This window comes from Numida meleagris, chromosome 4 (assembly GCF_002078875.1).
Source record: "Numida meleagris isolate 19003 breed g44 Domestic line chromosome 4, NumMel1.0, whole genome shotgun sequence".
NCBI classification, from domain to species: domain Eukaryota; kingdom Metazoa; phylum Chordata; class Aves; order Galliformes; family Numididae; genus Numida; species Numida meleagris.
The window spans coordinates 28359427-28375142 of record NC_034412.1 but is presented as its reverse complement, the minus strand read 5'-3'; the positions used below and the strand labels follow the sequence as shown (position 1 = coordinate 28375142).

At 36.0% G+C, this 15716-nt stretch overlaps 1 protein-coding gene across 3 annotated transcripts in view; it reads right to left on the bottom strand.

Annotated features, from left to right (window-relative positions):
- The window catches only part of KLHL2 (kelch like family member 2), a 58655-nt gene that overhangs the window by 11982 nt on the left and 30957 nt on the right, over nucleotides 1-15716 (bottom strand). For all 3 annotated transcript variants that reach the window (XM_021394909.1, XM_021394911.1, XM_021394912.1), the window contains 2 exons: nucleotides 11139-11301; nucleotides 774-883 (listed from right to left, as the gene is read on the bottom strand). In XM_021394909.1, the coding sequence (XP_021250584.1) occupies nucleotides 774-883; nucleotides 11139-11301 (273 nt within the window). The remainder of the gene's footprint in view (nucleotides 1-773; nucleotides 884-11138; nucleotides 11302-15716) is intronic.

Sequence of the window (15716 nt, the reverse complement as noted above, 5' to 3'; positions counted from 1 at the left end):
CAATTGAGCCATCAAATCAGTATTGAAACGTGCTTTAAAATGCCGTTTAAGTTCATTTGAGCAGAGATGTCAGTACAACTACATACTCACTGGAGAAAGGAAAACATATTTTTAACTGATCACAACTAGATTCAAAGGCTCAAAGCAAATGCCTCTACACACAAAAAAACCATTTGAGATTCAAGGATATCTGCTAGACTCACCAAAGACCAATTTCACAAGCTTTGGCAGGGTGAAATCTAGCTAAAGGGGAACCAAAACTTCTTCAAATTCAAGTTTGGTTGTATCATGCTACTGAGCCATCTCCTTTACAGTGCATACTTGTTCACTTAGTCTAAACAGCCCATATATATACAAGGTGCCCATTTTTATTATCTTTGTTGGGATTGCTTATATCAGAGTTAGTAAATGGCATTTACTTGTTCTTCAGACTACTATTTCTGACTTGGCTAAACCTGTACACATGACTCACAGCACGTATTCTCTTTGTTCTGCTGAAGATGAGAAGGAATTTCCATTTAACTGACTTTGTTTTTTCAAAGGACAAAGGATTATGTGATTTAATACAATTCTAGGATTTTCATGCGTGGAGATCTATTTTCACCATCAAACTGACAACACTTATGGGAAAAATCCTTTAAACTAGCACAACTTGTGCTTCATTTCATTAAGGAAACAACAAATTCATCCAGATGGTCTTCAGAAGCCGTAAGAACAACCTTACTTTCTTATACAAAAGGATAGTAAGAACGGTGTAGTACAGGTGGACTCACCTTCTCTTCTGAGGCAATTGTAAGTTTGTCACTGGATATCAGACTGCACACCTGTTCCACACCAAGATTGAGGTATTCTTCACTAAGTACAACATCAGAAAAGTGCTGTTCTGTTTAGAGGAAAAAAAAAAGTATGTTTACATACAGTGCTAAGTCACACCAAACCAAGCATTAGAGTAGTAAAGGAGAAAGAGGGATATGACTCAATACATGTGCTATTTTGTCATACTTGGAAGCTGCAGCTTACCATTTTATATAGGTTAAAGTATTCACATATAGTATTTATATTTAAAGATTCTTTAAAATAACTGAAATATTTAAAAACACATTCTACTAAAAGTTGCAACCATATCAGTTTACTCTTTTCAGCAGTTCATCTTTGTACTTGTCCCTGACAATTACTTAACTCTCATTTTGCTAACTTTCAAATATAAAGTATACACAAATATAGAAAAAAAGATTCCAGAAAAAGGGCATGTCTTGTATGTTGTTGACAAACATGTTTTAAACCTGCAGTTCAAAATGAACAATGGCTGATTCATTACAACTAACCAGTGGTTACAGAGGAATGTAGATCAAATCAAACAGCTGTGCAACCAGTTTGCATCCTGCTGCATCTCTCAGAGCTTCCTTCAGTTCATAAAAATACTATATACCACAGTCTTTACATGATATAGGAGCTGTGTAATTTTTCCTTTTTTTTATTTTAAATGCCTCAAAGTTTTAAACAAAACTGACAAAATTTAATGACCTGCTGTAGAACCAGAAACTTTCTTTTAACATAGAGTATGTAACCTAATCAAGTTGTTGGTTCAGTTACTCAGCTGACCTCTCCCTTCTTTTACAATTTCTTTCTAAGCTATTCAGCTACTTAGTAAGTAGTTCCATCCAGTTAACTGGTATTTTACCCTCTTAAAACTAGGCTTAACAAAAGTTAGAAGGAACAACTCTTACAGGAAATTTAAGAATTCACTCAAAGTCAAGAAAAGTTTTAACAAGTTATCAAATACATTCAAACGAATGAATTTTCTGATGCTTTTTCTGGCTCTCCACTACTGCTACTATAGTACTTGCTGCTTGACCTTAACTTTTTCTTTAACAGCTGCCCAGAAAGGCAAGGGATTCTCCTCCTTGGAGACCTCCCAAAGCCACCTGGACATGGGCCTGAGCAGCTTGCTCTGGGTGTCCCTGCTGGAGCTGAGGTTGGATCAGGGGACCTCCAGAAGTCCCTTCCCACCTCAACCATCCTTTGGATACTGTGAAGAAATTTTAAGAATGCTGAATGCTTCCAGATTAAGAAGTCCAGTGTTTCAGGTTGACTTCTCAGAGTACAACAGCTTTTTTGAACTGTAGTAAAGATTAGAGAACATTATATAATGTATAATGTGCAATATGTAATATATAAACCTAATGCAGTATGATAATTCTAGTTCTCTATCTAGTTCAGCATCCTTCTCCCTCAAACAGGCAATATAAATTGCTTCAAACAAAAGTCCAAGAATACATAACATATGTAAATGATAATTAAACCACCTCTCATCAAGATCTCACCATAATTATGAAAAATTAGAGATTGGCAGCCAGAATGATGATATTTTACCTTAACTACATTTCATTAAACAATGAGTTTCAGTAAGAGACAATCCAGTCCTCTGACCTCTGTTAAAGTACTGACTGATACTTCCCTACAGTAATAATCACTGAAGTAAAAGCCCTGCATCTAAACTTAACACACATTTTACCATTGATCAGACTTTAGCAATATCAGCATGCTCTAATGCTCAATATGACGACAGAAAAAGTCGCAGTCTACTCAAAATCATTTGTTATTCTTTTTTATCCTTCATTTCTATTCAAAGTAGATAGTCCTTGCCTTTTCTCTTATCCTACCAGCCTTTCCATTCATCTAATGATAATCCATTCAATTCCCTCCAATTCTGCAACATTCTTTGTAATATAGACAAGTAGTATTTTCTGCAGTATGCTTTTCAGACTACAAATATGCAGTTTCTTGAGCCTAAGTAGAATTATGAGAGGTACACTTGCTGAAATATCTGCTTTATTTTACTATTAGCACACTGCACACAGAAATTGAAAACGGTAACTTGCATAAATTAGTTTCATGATAAAGTCCAACGTTTAAGTGACAGTGCCACAGAACAGTACATTTGACTGAACTCAGAAGCTGAGTTAAAAAGCAGGCAGAAAAGGAAAACAAAACATACAAGTCTCAGAAGCCTTTTTTGTCTTTCTTTGAGAAAGCCAATCCAACAGTAACACATCTAACAAGATACACTTCATAATCTAGAAATACTCAATGTTATATACAAAAGCCTTTTTTTTTTAAAGGCAATTTAGATTTATGACATGGTGTGAGGAAAAAGAAGAGATGCAGTCTGTAACCAAAAGTGGGAAAGCTGAGAATTTTTGAGGTAATACTGCAAAGGTGAAGCTATCTTCTGTCCTCATGCTAGGAAGATAATCATAGGAGGAAAAAAAAATACAGTGTTTGAGCAAAAAGTAAGAGGCTGTTTTACAGGATGCCAGCTCTGTGCTTAAAGCATAAAATAACGCATCTGGCCAAGAAGTAGGAGGGTACATTGCTATTTAAATTTTATCCATGAGAAAAAAAATAAGCGGGAAGGTAAAGCAAAATCACTTGCCTCTTAAGAACTTCATTTCTTGTTGTCAAGGAGACCATCTTAAGTGACTGACAGATAAGCATTTGGCACAAGCCAATTGAAATTACAACAAAAAGGATTATTCAAAATAAGAAATGGAAAAAAAAGGAAACTCAAAAACACCAATTAAATCTGTCAACAGTGGTTTATCTAAAGCTATTCAAGCATTGAAGACGGGGCATTTTTTTCTACTACATAAAAATAATGTTTATGAAACTCAGGCCTTTCTGCTTCCTTTAACGAGAAGGATATCAGCATCTTACTTTGAAATAATATGACCCCATATTAAGTATTCAAAAAATTCCATTTAGACTCTCTTTCATAACAATTACGAGAGAAAAATAATATTGGGTGGTGTTTTTATCTTCTGGGTTAGGATTTGTATTATTCCATATTATTACTGAAATCCTGAAAGGTTTGACAGTCTGAGATATTAACATCAAACATCATGAAACTTATGACATGATCAAACATTTTGTGCATCTCTTCCCTCTGGCATCTCAAACTGGCTGTGTTTATATTTGTTGCATTAGATAACGTGCTACTTTTGTCATGAACATCTCCTAGATAAGCAGTCAGAGAGAATGATCTGGCCAGAAATTTTCATGAGTATAAAATACTTATTTTTTCCAAACCAAAATTTTGCACACAGCGTGCAGCTTTCACAGATTCATTTTGGAACCTTACCTGACTTCTTGCTGCTTTACCTAGATATTGAAGCCAGCTGGCTTGAGAATCAGGCAGCCTGGAAACAAGCTGGCTTAGGAACTACAGGGTCCTGGCTCCCAAATTGCCACTTTCTGAGCAAGCAGAATTATAATTCTTTATCATCGGAACTTAAACCTGCCTTAAAAATAAAACGATCCCTCAATTTTAGGAAGCTTCTAAAATATCTGTTCCAATTACATATGAAAACCAGATTTTCACGTTTTCACAACTGGCAGAGACCCAGTTTCTATCTGGGTAGCTAAAGATCTGTCCTTGTCTGCCCTGTATCACTAGGTTGGGACTTACTTCAGCTTCAAGAACATACTAAAGAGACAAAGTTCTTAATGTGAAAGTGGCTAGTAACAAAATGCTTGCAAGTACAATAAACATAGCTATCATTCAGAGCAAAGGAAGATAAGAGGAGCTGTAAAGTACCACTTGTTGGTATTTTTCATCAGGAGTTTGGACATGCGTATTCTACATACACCTAGCAGTACTAAGTGCATGACCAAAAGGGCTGGTCCTCCTGGCTACTGGATTTCTATAACCTAGGAGGGCCATTTATATGTACCTGATGCCTAGTGAGAGATCTGAAAATAGCAGACACTTGATACAAATTACTTGGAATTAGCTGCAACCTTTTTTTGTCCAAAAGGTACATGTCTTGATAGTACAAGAGATATTGTCACTACTTTTGTATTTCTCATTTACATGGGAAAAAATGCTACATCTGAAATTTGCATAGGACGTTTCACACTACAAACATTTGTGGATTAATTCACAAAGACTACTTCACTCACTTACATACCTACAGTTACACATTCCCTGGCTGAACTCCTTTCAATAAATGGAATAAACACAGAAGTGAAGGACTGCTTAAGTTTCCTCAGATGCAAAACCTTTCAGAGAATTGTAGCGACAAAAAAAAGTCCATAATTGATCTCCTACTTTTTGTTTTATAGCAATGTCTATTCTCAGTGCTTGTTTCTACACATTGAAAACTGCCTGCATTTCTACTCAGTTAGCAACAGGCGTCAATCAGTTAGCAATATTTTTGTATTCCAGCAGTGAATGATACTTAATATGCATTTCTGAAAAAACTTTTCAATACACTGTACAGGTTCAAAAATCTTCTCCCAAAGGATCTTCCCACAGCTGCATTAACACATATGAAAAATATGGCTGGAGCTTATCAGTGCCATAGGTTGCAATTAAAAAAAAAAAAAGGAAAAAATCCTCCTAGTTCTTAGATGTTTGCATGACAGTAATCCAGCATCTATTATCTGTGAAACAAAAGATCACCATCAAATATCTCAATTCTCTTTTGCGAGCATTTTTGTGTAACTGGCCAACTATTTCTACTCCAGAAAACAGATTTATTTTTTAATAAACTAAATGGAATACTTGTGTCTTTCTGAGGTGCTAATGCTACAAAACCAGCTGGAACCTCCCAGAGACATAGCTTCTTCCTGAACTGATAACATTTATTTTACTTTATTTATTTTACAGAGATGCAAAGCATGGAGCTTGGAAATATCTGAGCCTTACATTCACTTACAAGAACAATGATAATTTCTCAAGCATGTCTAGGAAGAATTAGTTTTTAATTTTTTTTTTTTAATTATTACTTCAGTTCACAATGCCACATTTTTGACTTGTGAGAAAAGGTCTTTACTAATGGCATAACTCAAGGCACTGGCCAAGAGGAACGCAGACAAGCTCTGCCAGTTTAACTAGCAGGAGCTAAGCACTGCAGAAACCATTTTTTAAAAATCCGTCTTACTTGTTAATTTTATGCTTAAATAACTGCTTTTTAGAACACCATGAAGCTCATAGCAGCCAAGGTAACAGAAGCATAGCAACAGACGTTGCTACTCAGAATAGAATTGTAAGGAAGATTCTGCTAAATATGTCCTTTAAACCTCACGAGTACAAACGTACACCAGAATAGTTTGCAGAAGACATACGTGCTTCCAGATCTAGTCAGGGCTCCAAGTTTTAGGCAGAGTACCGGAATACAGCATGCAGTGTCCCACAGTTAAGTACAATCTAGCAATCCATGCTTCACAACTCCTGCTAAGATTCCCTATCAAAAGCTTCTCAGCATGATACTAAGGCCAAACAGCTTTGCTGTGTAAAGCTGGTCATCAAGACCACTTCTAGCTAAAAGCATAATAATGAAACATTACAAAAAAGAAGAACAGATACTTCTAGCATCAAAGACAATAAGCATTTCTTCTGCTCCAGCATACCAACTGCCTTGTAAGCTGTCCAATTAGCCTTTCCAATTTATCCCAGGATCTCAGTTAGAAAATTTAATTGTAAGGGAAGCTAATTCCAAGTAATTTGTATTAAGCGTCCAGTATTTTCAGAACTCTTGATAGGCATCAGATACTTATAGATGGCTCTCCTAGATTACAGGTATCTAGTAGCCAGGAGGACCAGTCCATTCACATAATTATGAAGCTCCAATTTTAATGAAATTTGGAATTTTACTCCCACTGGAAGGCAGTTTCACACTCTCAGTTTTCTAATCACTTTTGATCTACACTTGCATCAATTTTTTTTTTCATGTCATCATTGTCTGTTTAGCAGAAGTATCTTTCTGACTCTTTTTCTTCAATATTAAATAGCAAATATAACAAAAAGTGGAAGAAATTAAACATCCCAATGCTTTTTAGTTTCTCTAGCAGGACAACATTTTTGCTGTTCTTTCAATCAAATAGTCCTCTTCTGTAATCCTGAAATGTCTGCTCCTGGGAGTTCACCTGTCTCTGATTCTAAATGACGCAGCCACATATATTTGGCTCAGACTTTGAAGCAAAATTTTTAAGCTGTGAGAAAGAGCCTTGAAGAAAAGGCAAAAGAGATGCTATGATGGCCAAGATGGCAGTCACACGCTTGAAAATTCAAGAGGAGAAACATTGACCTGAAAAGATATACAATTGTACAGAAGAAAACCAGGGAATCAGAAGACAGAAATCCAGCAAGACTGATGATCAGCCCATTCCAAGGAGAAATGGAGGCCAGCCCTTCTTGCCTAAGTGCTCTCATAGGAAGTGGCAAGTCCCAACTGGGATAAACAAATAGAACAGATAGCTTCCTTATCCTTCTCTGTTGTCCATACTCTGCTTGCAGTGCCTCTCTTACCACAGCAAGGGATGTCTAAACAAAATCTTCCCTCAGAGGGAAGACTACAGTCTGTACACAGTACGTGTGCCCTCAAACACATTTAACAAATATTGCACTCATAGTCTTCCCAATGTCTTCGATTTCATATTTCTAGAAGTTAATTTCCATAAAAATCAACTGCAACTACTAAATTGAACAAAGACAGTTTAAAAGTGAAGTTAGTTAGAAGTTATTAAGGCACAGATAGAATAGAAGTTGGAAAAAAAGATATTCAAATGAAAAATTAAGCAACGGTTTTATGGAAACGTGTTCCCTAAAAGAATTAGCTATCTAAACTATATCTAATAAATGCAAGTTTTGCTCCCTGTTGTATAAAAGATCAAAAATATGACAGCTTTTAGGAGGCATCACTAAAATGCAGAAAATATTTAATTAAAACCTTTTGCATAATACAGTTATCAGAGAGTATTGACATTCATCAATTCAAACATCAAACATCATTCATCAAAGGACATATTAGACCTTTTCCCCAAATGCATGCATTACAAAACCTAGATCTTTTAAAACCAACCCGAATAGCTCTTGAATTGTTTTTTTTGTTGTTGTTGTTATTTTTAATTGATATATAAATGGTTTGTGTACAATTTCACTAGGATAAAATAATGAAATACCACTGAGCGTGTTTGCTTTGTATAGCTGTTCCACACAAGACAACAACCAAGGATTCTTTTAATGGAAACCTAGCCATATGAGTTTGCTGCATTTGTTTCTTCCTGAAGTATTTATTCTTGATACAGAAACTATAATCTACTAAAATTGAGGGGAAAAAATATCTGTACTGAAGATAGATATACTTGGAAGTAAACCAACTGATAACATCCATCAAAAACTTTCCTTTTATGAGGTCTAAAATTACTCACGGCAATAAAAAGCCTACTGATTGGACCTAGACATCTGAAATAAGCAGTTAGTGCTCTATTTCAGGAAGATCTTCAGTTTTAACCCTGTACTAATTGTTAATAATGTTAATTTGCCATTATGCATTTTATAAAAGCTATGACAAGCAATAAAAACATCTTTTTTTCCTGCAGCATTTGCAAGATGTTTCATTTTTTATTCTCTTTTTTGTACCGCTCTCAAACTAAGCCCAGCAGAACACAAGGGATTAACAAAGACAAGGCAGAGAGCACTGGGCAATGAAGAAGCTCACATCTCAACTACAAAGAGCATATTTATCTTAAGAACAGAGTGTGCATTGCTTTAAAATCATGACAGGTCCAGTGAAACTACAGTAGGAGTGGAGCTGACAGCTCATGGTATGGTCCAGAAGGCCTCCAAGAATACGACAACAAAAATGGAAGCATATATGAGGAAAGTAATTTCTGGAGGAATCTGACAGGAACAGTGCAGAGAGAGATACAAAATGAAAGATTAAAGTACAGGACAGCATGCTGAATTGGAAAAGCCAAGGATGAAAGACTGGAATTTAATCTGGCTGACGAAGAAAAAAAAAAGGGGGAAGAGGAAAGGGGGTTTCGGAATACTGCAAAATTCATGAAGTAAGCTTAGTTGACAGAGGAGGAAGTTGAAGCAGACATAGATTTACATTGCAATAAAAGGGAAATTCAACACAGAACAAATTTAGTGGGGAGGGAAGAAACAAAGTAGAGGAATAAATAAGGCAGCAGTTGAAAGAACTGGCAGAGGAGAGTTCAAGTTTACAAAGCTCAACAACTACGAGAACGCTGAAATCACTAGTGACAGAAGACAACAGAGGGACAGGAAAAGATATTTAGGTAAAAAGTAGCTCAATTTTGCTGACCTTAAAGTAACCTAAATGAAACACCCAAGAGACACTGAAAAGACAGAAAAATTTCTGGACAGATAGTGGAAGCCGCATGTAAAGAGGCATACCTGAGAATCACTCTCAACTTCTGACAACCCAAGATTTCTAAATTAGTAGTAGATTCTAAAGTAAGCTTGCCCTGTTCTTTCAATATTCACTACCATAGCTGCAATCAAAATACACTAATTTGCTGCTTACTAAGTTTAAATCCTATAAAAGACTTTTTTTTTTTGTTCACTGCAAAAAACTTGCATTAGAAAGTAAATTCCTCAGTGTAACGTCTTCAGTCTTTGCCCAAGCATCAAGACCCCAAGGCATTCAACACACAAAAAAAGATAGTAAGATAATGATACTTGAACAACTTACAGCATTAGATCGGGACAGTGGTATGCTACAAACTTGCTGCTTTGTGCAAAGCTTACACAAGTGGCTACCTTTATGCTTTAGTCATCTACATTAGGCAATCTTTCTTGTTGTCAAAAGCAGTCAAAGTAATCCAGGTGTACTACATTATGTTAACAGTTACTGATTTAGTAATACTTTCAATTTCTAACATCAGAAAATGTTTTTTGAAAATAAAGCAAGAAAAAGGATTCTAGCCTTTACAGAACCATAGAAATGCAAGCTAGCAAATCATTTTGTGCACTCGGGTGTGATCTAGATCAATCTAAATCATTAGTTCATCTAACCAGTTATTTAAACTTGCCAAACACTGGAAAGCCCCAAACTTCCATAGACAGTTTGCCTGATTTGCGTTACTTTTACAGTTAGGTTTTTCTTAATGTGTGAAACGACCTTAAAAATGCCCCAAAAATAAAGCTTACTCCTTCTCAGCCTTTTTTATGCATAGGAAGATTTGTGTTCCTTTTCATCTTCCTGGGCTTTTAGTTTCTTGACCTAATCAACTCTTCTCTCTCACAGCCTTTGGCATAGGTCAGTCTGTTTCCTTAATGTGTTCTTGTTAGACTTCATTGGATTCCCTTCAGCTTGTTTGCATCTCTCTTAAAGTTCAGTTCAGCATTTCTGCCTGAGGCCTCATCAACATAAAGAGAATAATTACTCTCCCTTGTCCCTGCAACAGTGCTACTGCTAGTTCACTAAAGAATCAGAATTGCTTTTTTTTTTTTTAATTCACAACAGCAAGCAAAATAAGAACCTGATTTTCAAAATGTCAAGACTTGACGAGCCAGTCCTCTTGCAGATTAGAAAAAACACAGTCTATGATGCCAATGTACTTTTACCAATAAAATTAAGAATTCTATAAACATTTTTTCAGCAAAGAATGAGAAATAATGACAAGTGCTCTCTAAAGGCAAGTTAAAATTGGAATACTAAAATATTTTGTTGTTTGAACTACACGCTTAATTAGAAAATGTACCTCTATCCACTTTGTGTCAAGACAAAAGAATGATACTACACATATCCTTTACAGGAAAAAATGTCAAGTCTTGAGCTAGATGAGTAAGATTTACGGAAGACAAATTACAAGACACAATACTCATGTGGTATGTTTCTTGTCTTACTACTTAGCCAGTACAGTACAGGGGCTACAGATAACTTCCCCACATGCTCTCATGATCCTTCATCTTCATGTTCTTCCAGCAGCCTTGAAAACTGTAGATGAGACTTCATCTCTTGCCAGTTGCTCTTCTAAAAATCAGGGTTTTAATTCTTTTTTCTACTTTCCTCCTCTAAGTCACGGTGCAAAAATTTTAAGCAGCGAGTTAGATACTTTCTGGATTAGAAGTTGCATGGACCTGATAGGCCATGAAAACACTACCCCTTTGTACTTATCATAACTGTGTTATAGCCAGAAAAGTTTATTTCTGACAGACATTCATAGAAAATGCTGTCTTCTTCAGAAAACATATCTCTGAAATATTCTGGATAAAATTCACTTTCCTTCGGGCAACTGTGAGTGGTTAGATATGAAAGCCATGTGCATGTGCACATGTCCATGCAGATATCAAGCTATATTTTATACTAATAATAACTTGCCTGCATATGTGTTGGCCTTGTTCAAGAGATCCGTGCATGCATGCATGTCAGCAAAAGCACGAATTCCCAAGCAGTTGACAGGATGAAGCTGGGATTCCAAAAATTCACAGCAAGTCCTTTTCACATCCTGCAGTTGCAAGAGACCAGCTGCTGGAAGCAGCACCTGTAAGAAGTAGTGGGTGGTTAACATCGCAGTTCAGTTCTGACCTTGTACAAGATAACTATCAATAGTAATAAAAGAAAACACAAGTCACTTCACTAGTAAAAAAAAATAAAATAAGATAAAATAAAATTTCAGAACTATGGAAGAACTCAAAACCCTGCATCATTTAACTTTTCTGCAAATGCCATTTAAGATTTAAAATCACAAGAAACATCTCTACCACTGAGAAATCATTCCATAGATTATAATTCTCACACATCAAGTCTTCCCAATATTTATTCACAAGTTTCCAGCACTCCACAACTGCATCTCATCTCCAACTCTTCAACATTAGATACTGCTTTAAAACAAAGTTTTCTAGATCATGACAGAATATGTAAAACTTGCCTGCAAGCCTCCATGGACATTGTCCATCCTTTTTTAGAATCAACAATAAGCATATTTATGCAACGCTTTCCAGTAAGGATACAGTACAGGAATCAGTACAGTTTCTAAAGAAGTCTGTGACTTGCCTTGAAAGAATAAGAGTTTTGGGATTTTGTAATTCATTACAAATCCATACCAGTAAAGAACCAGTGTAAATGATAGATCTCTCTCTCAAATTTCACAAAGAAAGCAGAAAAGAAATTCAAAAACAGTATAACGTGCATTTTAATTGCCATGTAAAAACTTAAACATGAGATTTAAGTGAACTCTAAGTGAAATTCCTTACTGCTAACCGTAACTACTTCTTCATGTTTTCATTTTCTATGCCATTGACAGTTATTTTAATGAGATTTCCATTTTAGAACATTCAAGTATGAAATTAATGTTAGTTTCCATCTTCAGTGGATGACAATGAGAAAGATTTTAGCACAAAAGTATTGAAACTTTTTACTCATAACAAGCAAGACGATGGCTGCAGCACCCTTGTTAGTTTTTGCTTTTTTTAAACAATGGCCTGGGTAGAATTAAAGAGTCAGGCAAGAAAACAACTGGAAGAACAGGACAGCTGCAAAAGCACAGTAAAGAGATCTATCTAACTCTTAGTTCATGAAAACTGCTAAATATGCTTAAGTCATAGCTCTTGCGAGGAAGTTTTAATCTTAGTCACCATTTGCAGCATCAGGTATTTGCCATAATCTCTGTAAACATCTATCTATTTAGCTTCTAAGGAGCTAACGTTATTGTTTACTTTCTACACAGTTCTCTTGAAACTAAAGATTATGACCCAAACTAAAACCAACAAAAAGGATTTTGTGTAATACAGTCTTGTAACTGATGTTTGTTTTAAATTTTCTGTCTGTTCCATATTGGAAGCCTGTTTGAAAATTGTCTTTTGATTCCACGAGATATTAATCCCTACCTCTGCAGCCAAATATGTAAAACATTGAATAGCAAAGCAGATAACAAAAAAGAAGGACGACATCTTTAAAAAAAAAGTTTGCTTCACTTATTAACTGTTAATGAAAGAAATGAAGGAAACAAACATGTACATGACTACAATAAGATAAAGTACTACTAAGCAAAATAACTGAAAGCTAGTTTAAGTCTTCAGTACTGCTTGAAAATATCAAATAATCTAACAAAATAAATGGAGATCTGTGAGTACTAGTTAGGAACAAGTATCAGGTAAAGTCACACAATTCAAAAATAAATTCAGTTAAGCTTAAACTCTATTAATGAAAATTAATTTAAGTGAGGCCACTGGACTATTTTATTAGCATATATATTAATGAAAATGTGAATATAATAATTCTAGTAATAGATACCACTTTACTAGAACTACAGTATGATTAGCCACAACAGTGAGTGGATAATTCATTTAATAATGGATTCCAGGATAAAATACAATCATAACATTATACACCAGAAGTCAGTGCAAGAAATCTAATACAAGTATTTATTTACACAAGTTATTTCAATGAAACAAACATTTCACACCAGCTTACAAATTCAGTAATTCAAACAGTCTTAGATAATTTTAAGAGGGTTATTGGTACAGTTGAGCAAATAACTCTGAGAACAATTTCTGACGCAAGAGGATTTAGTATAAACATGTGTAGAATGATGATCAAATCAGTGAAAGAAATAAAAAGATGAAATTTGAGAATGTTCTACAGAAAAGAATTTAAGCTTTGTACGTGCAATCAGACTGAAAATCTTGCTCACATATATAAAGAGCAAATAAAAGTTAAAAGAACTAAAAGATCTGTCTTAATTATATAAAATTTAAGTGAGGTCTTAAATCAACATAAACTGGGTTTGTAAAAATAAAGATTTAAATAGATTCTTTTTATCAAGCAATCACTCGTTTAAATCTAAATACACGTATGTGTATTCTACCAAGTAAAAAGGAAAAGACAGGCAAAATGGATCAAATTTATCCCACTGAAGGTATAAATTGCGCTTTAGTTACTAGGCAGCAAGAGCTATGAAAATATATAGCTATTTCCATTGCTACCTACAGAACTCAGCCTGGGAGCTACACCCACCTGCATTTAAGATAGTTTTATCACAGGCAGACTCACTCTGTTGAAACCAGGGACAAAATTACCAAGGGGGGGGAAGAAAAAACACCAAACAGTGACGCTCCTCTTCAACCCATTAAAAAACTATTAAAATTACAGTTCGGATTAAGCTCAACTACTGCTGTCTCTAAGGAGAGAAGTTACAGCTCAGATTTATTTCCAAAAATGGTCAGTAGGGGGTACCCTAACTTTCTTCTAAGAGCCAAAAATAGCTTCACACGCATACTGTTTTGTAGCACAAGAAATACAAAGGGAGAAAAAAATCATACATTTTCAAGTGTATATTCTATGGAAAAAAATATCCTCATCATGGTAGTTGCTGTTTTAACAATGAGAGAAACTGAATAGATTATTGTTTCAGAAGGCAAATAAGAAATTACGTATTTTCTTTTTTGTGTCAAAGTAATGGTGACAAATTTTGGAATTACTGCTAGATTTGATAGAAGTAGATATTTAACCTTTACAAGTCTCTGAAGACTATTTCCTGGTTATCTCCTCCTTATTCTCTTTTCTACAGAGCAGCTCCTATTCCCAAAGCCAAACACCTTTCCAACATCACTGAGGCAACAAGGACAGTGACCAGGTACTGTGGGGTCACCCATGTAGTCAGAATGGATCCACTTGCGGTTCTAAACTTTGGTTCCTATTTTCACTGGAGAAGATTTGAGCCTTTCAAATACCTCAGCTAGGTAATCAACCTGCTTTTGAGGCTGTTGCCCTCTCTTGCGACCCCTTCTGACACAGGCCAGCAGCATGATGAGCGCTAAGTGTACTGCCATTGCCTGCGGCTCTTCTCCCCTTCTTTCTCCAGCTCATCATTATGCAGCTGGGCATTCTTAGTTCATGTTGCCAAAATACATTGTCTGTTCAGCTCTGAGATGAGGAGGCAGCTGATACAGGCAGGTTCCCACCTAGTTATTTGTGACCTATCAGTTTACAAGGAACATGTTTACAAGTCTCAAAGAGATACAGTATTGGTATGCATGAGTAACCAACAAACCTCTGCAATGGAAGAAGGCTCAGAGGAGATAGGCATGGGCCATGACCTCGTGGAAGAACGTAAGGCACGACCACCCTGTAGTGTTAAGCTAACTGAACTTATCTCAACACCAGCAAGGGTAACCTTTGTTTCAGATATACAGCTGTACCAGTAGGTCATCAAGCTGCTTGAACAGACTTCCTTGAGATAATTAGCAGAGCAGTGCCTTCCCAGCTAGCCAGAGCAGCAGGGCAGTGGAGGCATATATGTAGCTCAGTCCAAAGAAAAAGTGTAAAATCTGAACAGCCAACAAAAAGGATCTTTGGAGAGAGTTACAGAGCTGGCTTTAACTCTCATACTCCTTCCTGGTGACATGGGACATCCATTGTGCTGTGGATGAGCACATGGAGACTCTGTGATGGGAATCACATTTGCATAGTGATCCTAATGTGCGCTGCAATTGATATATGGCGCTTGTGTTGTGATTTCAGTATACTGCTGTCTCCCTTCTAAACCCAAATGCAGCACTATGCAGCACCAAGTAGCTTCATATAAATAAATTTGATATTAAATGTTAAATCCTCCTCATATGGACTATCTAAAGCAACATGGTCAGAGTACGGATCTGACAGCATTCTACATCGTGAAGACACAACAGATAAGGGAGTTCGTTATATCTGTGAAGCTGCTAGATGACCTTACAGGCATTGCTTCACCGTATTTGCACTTCAGAACATTCAGTGCTATATTTCACTCTGCACAGCCCCTCACTCCAACAAAGGTTACAAACACAAGTTGGTACGACTTCACACAACACAAGCTTTTTGTAACTGTCCTGCTAGTTGACACCGGAGAAAAACTGACTTACTGGAATGAGTCCAGAAGGGGCCACTGAGACAACTAGGGGACTGGAACATGTGATATTA